Source organism: Ranitomeya variabilis, chromosome 4, assembly GCF_051348905.1.
Source record: "Ranitomeya variabilis isolate aRanVar5 chromosome 4, aRanVar5.hap1, whole genome shotgun sequence".
In the NCBI taxonomy this organism is placed as follows: Eukaryota; Metazoa; Chordata; class Amphibia; order Anura; family Dendrobatidae; genus Ranitomeya; species Ranitomeya variabilis.
In genome coordinates, this window is record NC_135235.1 from 19170706 (window position 1) to 19176705 (window position 6000).

The window sequence follows — 6000 nt, forward strand, 5'->3', positions numbered from 1 at the left end:
AATGGTGGCACATATCAGCCACAACTTCAGCTCCATTTCCAAAAAGACGAACTGGAGCAAACTTCTTGGTAAGTATAAGTATCCATTTTCCTTACCTTGATGGTAACCTGGAAGAAAACTTATCTTCCTGCCAAAGTTCCTCCTTGACCCAAGAAAGTCTGAGAACATGAGAATATTATGTCATTACCGCTACATAAAGGTCTCCATAGCCACTAACCAAACTTCTGACCTGACAAAATGTTGCCGAGAGATAAGTAATGATGTGTTAGATGGAAGCCTCTCCCCATCCTACAACTTCTCTCCGTGTGGTCTTTGGTGTCATCTCCTTGTGGTCCTCATGTCTGTTTTCAGTGTCGGCAGTAATAACGTTCTAGATATATGAAATCCAAGTTCATTGTTTTCTTGCAACATTTTGCAAAAATAAAAAAATGAAATGTGTAACATTTTCTTTCCATTCCTCCCAGGAAGTATTTCAATGGTTGCTGAAAATCAAAGCACAAACGAAAACCCGACTTATGTTAACGTGTGAAGGAAGAAAGGAGGGCGAGAAAGAACGAAGGACAGAAGCCCACCGGGGATCGGACTGCTCCCAAATTCTGAATAAATCTGAGGTTTTTAGCTTTATCGCCGATGAAGAGGACGAGTCGTCACCTCGTGTAAAGACTACGAACTGTGGGACACATCTACCCTCTTTTAAACTCACTCGTGTTTGTACATGATCAATGAACTGACGTACACCAGAAATTTGCATGCTTTAACCCTTTCGCTGATCGAGAGGACTTGCAAAAATATCACCTGTCTTTAAGCAGTGAACGGGTTAAGAGAGCATTTCCCCCTAAAATAATAACTAAAAGGTAAATATAAATCCTTAAAGGGGCTGTCCAGGACTGTCAGGGTTGTCTGGCATTGCAGCTCATCACTTGTTACTTGAATTGGATGAGTTGCAATACCAGACATGACCTGTGATGCAGAGCGGCACTGTTCCATGTTTTGTACAATTCCTTTAACTTGTCTTCTTTTGTAATGAGACATTCTGCAAAAGCTGGGGGACGACTATTTTGCCATCATTACAACTCCTGCAGGGGCTTCTCATCTGCCATTTCCAGACAGTAGGGCTGCCAATCCAATAGGGAGATAGGGCACAATAATGAAATCCCTGCCACGCGGGCATTAGTATCAGTTACAATGTTGTGGGGCATTAAAGTGAATGAAGAGGGCCATGCCACACAAGCCGCGCCTTGGTATTAATATATCGTGGAAGCCATCAAGTTAGTGGTTGCTACATCTGTAACAGATTTGTACACCGGCTGTGCTCTGCCCTACAGGGTCGTCCCTGTGCACCACATACCCAACTCTGCTACATCGCAGTTACTCAGCCTTGGCTTATCTGACTACCCGGTGGACTACATCCACTATACCGCATACTGAACTCATAGCAACTGTACCAAAAACTTTCTCCTGTTTTTGGTCTAGTTCAATTTATCTCTGGGAACTAGTCAGGAAAATCCGGGAAGATAATGTAAAAAAAAGGGAGACCTCCTGACATGGAGGGAAAGCGCGTAAGCATGGAGGGCAGGGAATAAATCTTGAGGGCTCAGATTGTGCAATGATGATGGAGAATCAGCACAGAGGGTGGAGAATCAGCATGGAGGGCGGAGAATCAGCAGTGAGGCTGGAGAATCAGCATGGAGGCTGGAGAATCAGCATGGGCAGTGAGGCTGGAGAATCAGCATGGAGGCTGGAGAATCAGCAGTGACGATGGAGAATCAGCACAGAGGGTGGAGAATCAGCATGGAGGCTGGAGAATCAGCAGTGACGATGGAGAATCAGCATAGAGGGTGGACTGTTATGACCCCAATGGCGAGGGTCTCAGAGGAACGTGGAAGTCTGCAGAATACAAAAATCCAGCTCATAGGGCAGTGGTAACTGGGTTGACCATATATCTACTCCTAACGCCAACACTAGAAGTAGCCGGGGATCATTCCTACGTTGATTCTAGATGACACGCGCCAGCCGGAGAATCTAGCTACCCCTAGTAGAGGAAAACAAAGACCTTTCTTGCCTCCAGAGAAGGGGACCCCAAAGCTGGATAGAAGCCCCCCACAAATAATGACGGTGAGGTAAGAGGAAATGACAAACACAGAAATGAACCAGGTTTAGCACAGAGAGGCCCGCTTACTGATAGCAGAATAAAGAAAGGTAACTTATATGGTCAACAAAAACCCTATCAAAATCCACACTGGAAATTCAAGAACCCCCGAACCGTCTAACGGTCCGGGGGGAGAACACCAGCCCCTCTAGAGCTTCCAGCAAAGGTCAGGATATAGTTTTGGAACAAGCTGGACAAAAATACAAAACCAAAACAAATAGCAAAAAGCAAAAGGCAGACTTAGCTGATATAACTGGAACCAGGATCAGTAGACAAGAGCACAGCAGACTAGCTCTGATAACTACGTTGCCAGGCATTGAACTGAAGGTCCAGGGAGCTTATATAGCAACACCCCTAACTAACGACCCAGGTGCGGATAAAAGGAATGACAGAAAAAACAGAGTATAAAAAACTAGTAACCACTAGAGGGAGCAAAAAGCAAATTCACAACAGTGGACCCGATGCAGTGAGGGTGGAGAATCAGAGTGGAGAATCAGCAGTGAGGATGGAGAATCAGCACAGAGGATGAAGAATCAGCACAGAGGGTGGACATTGTGCAGTGAGTGTGGAGAATCAGCACAGAGGGGGTGGAGAATCAGCATGGAGGCTGGAGAATCAGCATGGAGGCTGGAGAATCAGCAGTGACGATGGAGAATCAGCATGGAGGGTGGACCCGGTGCAGTGAGGGTGGAGAATCAGAGTGGAGAATCAGCAATGAGGGTGGAGATTCAGCACAGAGGGTGGAGATTCAGCACAGAGGGTGGAGATTCAGCACAGAGGGTGGAGATTCAGCACAGAGGGTGGATATTGTGCAATGAGGGTGGAGAATCAACAGTGATGGTGGAGCCTGTGCAGTGAGGGTGGAGAATCAGCATGGAGGGTGGAGAATCAGCACGGAGGGTGGAGAATCAGCACGGAGGGTGGAGAATCAGCACGGAGGGTGGAGAATCAGCATGGAGGGTGGAGAATCAGCATGGAGGGAGGGTGGAGATTGAGCAATGATGGATGTGTCCTCAAATGGCCTGGTTTATTGCAGAAAAACATTTCCGATGCCGTGCTCTGCAGCTAGAGAATCGCCTACTTCCGGATGCCAAACTCTTAACAATTGGCAAAAAAGTTTTATCTAATAAAATCCAGAAAATTAATCATCGGACAGGCGGGAAAGGAATAAGTCCTGGCACCCGCTTAGTACCTAACCAAAGTAATTGGAAGAGAGGTGCTATAGATCAAATTGTGCTGTCCGGTTCACCATTTTCTCGACAATCAGCTACACTGTATCACTGCGGCAGAATTGTGTTTTCTAGTGGATCTCTACATTGGGCAGATCCTCCGCTAGGAGTCTGGAATCAGCGGGTGATAAATCCCAGGAGCGCTGTAGTGGCGGCCATGTTTGCAGCCGTTACCCAATTTTTCCAGCTGACTGAAGAGGACGACGTCAGGGATTTACACTTACATGTGACCTTTTTTCTTTCTTTTTTTTAATTTTTGGGGTAAATGCTCTTTGAATATTTTTTTAAAACTTTCCATCGGATAAACTTTGCTGTAATTTAACAAGACGATTATGTAAATAAGGGCGATTAAAGGAGAACTATCATTCTTTTTAACGATATGTATTGTATTTTACTTCAGTTCTTTCCAATCAATCGACATCGCTCCGAAACATTGCATCACCCAAAAGTTATGCACAAAACTAGAAGTACTCTTTTTTTAATTTTATTTGGTGCAGGAAGTTCTTGTCATCTATTGTTATATCAGTGGAGCGTCGGCGACCTTAACCTCTTGATGACAGTGAAGAATACTTCAGAGCCGTCCATCCGGTCACATTATATTTCCTATGTATCCTATATAAATTATTCTCGGACATCCTTTTATATGAAATGATAGTTCGTCTTTGAACCGTGAACCTTGGAATGTTCTTTATCCTTTCGCAGGGAAGAATCGTTACATACAGTAATGTCCAACTTATCTGGTGATCTTTGTTTACTCCCCGCGTGGGGAGAGGACAGACGAAACTTGTATATAATCCTTTATAAATAAAGTCTACAAAACTTTTAGACGATTCTGTTCATTTGTTGGTCCAGGATGATATCAAAGGTTCTAGTTCGAGAAAGTGAAATGAATAAATGGATTACTAATGAAAAACTGTTGCTGAGATGTTTAGCATCATATTAAGCACAATCCATTCACATCCAGAGCTGAACTCAAAATTCTGCTGATTTCTACATGGCTTTGAATATTAATGCTTCTTTCTCATATAGCGCTTTCACTGCGGGAGATGTGATCAGCGCGATCATTATGCTCACCATCGATCAGTCTGGTTTCCATCAAATTTGATTGTTTTTTAGAGACCGACTTTATAAATCGGTGAAATGTTTTGGGCTTCGGGCAAAGTCTTTCCCTGATTTCGCAGGGCAGCGTCTGCCATTTGTTTAGCGCTTGTTCTTTCCAGCAGGACGTTGTTTTCTTGTGGCGTGGTTTGGCTATCGGTCACATGTGAATTCCTGGTTATAGGGATTGGTAAGTGTGTTGCGGTTTACTAAAGAAGCGTCCGTGGTGGTGACTGTGGGACTGGACGAGCTGCTGGAAGACGACCAGGATTGTCCTTAGAAATATTCATGATACATTGTATTTCTGTTGTATCTTTATGGATGCCTTTATCTGAAACTGCATATGCAAAAACGTGTGTGCAGTAATACGGGAGCATATGGCGCAATCCTTATATGTAAGTGAGGCTACGGCCGGCGGGGCGACAAGTCGGGGAGACCACACGGCGGGAGGATGGTTCTAGTCGCCGCCGCTGAGGTTCATTACACTCTCATTTCTCATCAATCAAAGTATGTACAGTCCAAATTTCAGTTTGGTCGACGGTCTCTTTTAGAAGTTACAGCAATTTTACCGTATAAAATAGTGAGTGAATCATTCTTTATAATCCCTTCAGATTAAAAAGTGCGCAACCAACTGTAAGTGTTTTTTTTTTGTTAGAACCACCCACACCTTCCCGACAGAGTGACTATACCGCCCCTTTAAGTGATACAATATTGTGTCCACATGGAGCGTCCTAATACATTCTATTCAGTTTTTTCACAGAATCGCCTCCAGGATCTTCTCCGGAATGCTGAAATAATTGATCTTCCTAATCTGTTACTTGATTTCCCATCCTCCGTCTGCCTCTTGTACCGGTAGCAGCGATCGCACTGATGTCATTTACTCTTCTTCATCCCTTCATCTCTGTATTTGTAACAGAAGATCCTAATTGTGCAGTTTGGGTGTCAGTCTTGGAGATAAGTGGCTGGTAGCTCGCTCCAGAGTCTATCACGCAGCAGGACAACATTTAAAAGGGATAGAAAATAATTTAATCATATAAAAATTAGTTTTCTCTTTTGTTAAATGTTTCTCATCTGGGGCTATAAGGTGATGTGTGATCTCCCATGAGCTGCAGTAAAATTGCTGCATTACAACAACCATGGTGCAGTTGCAGATTTAGGGCGAATTCCCACATTGTAGATTTTGTTGCAGATACACAACACAAATAACTTGAACTTTTAATTTCCATATTATCTTATTTATTCCTCTCTATAGCCCAGTTCTGCAGTAGTACCTGTGCCTTCACCTGCTCAATGTAGTTGTCACTCTGCAGCTATGCAGGTAGCTGCAAGCTGCACTAGATGGCAGTGGAGTGGAGGGAGGACAGCACGTCTGCAAGAGCAGACCTGCAGTGAGGCTACCACCAGGTGGCAGCAGAATAGTCAAACAAGCCGAGTCAAAACCTAGACTAAACCGTCACGCGGTACAAAGGGAAAAAACAAACACAGAGTCAGAGGAGAGCCAGAGGGTCAAAACCAGTTCAAAGC

General features: G+C 44.2%; 1 protein-coding gene across 3 annotated transcripts in view; it reads left to right on the forward strand.

Moving 5' to 3' along the window:
- The window catches only part of SORCS1 (sortilin related VPS10 domain containing receptor 1), a 702133-nt gene extending 697930 nt beyond the window's left edge, over positions 1 to 4203 (forward strand). Inside the window, exons 27-28 of one of the 3 annotated variants that reach the window (XM_077258071.1) lie at positions 469 to 1838; positions 2603 to 4203. In XM_077258071.1, coding sequence (XP_077114186.1) covers positions 469 to 719 — 251 coding nt within the window. In that variant the 3' untranslated portion in view covers positions 720 to 1838; positions 2603 to 4203. Of the gene's footprint in view, positions 1 to 464; positions 1839 to 2602 lie in introns of those variants that run through there. The other 2 variants (XM_077258072.1, XM_077258073.1) reach the window with 2 other exon arrangements.
- The last annotated feature ends 1797 nt before the right edge of the window (positions 4204 to 6000 follow it).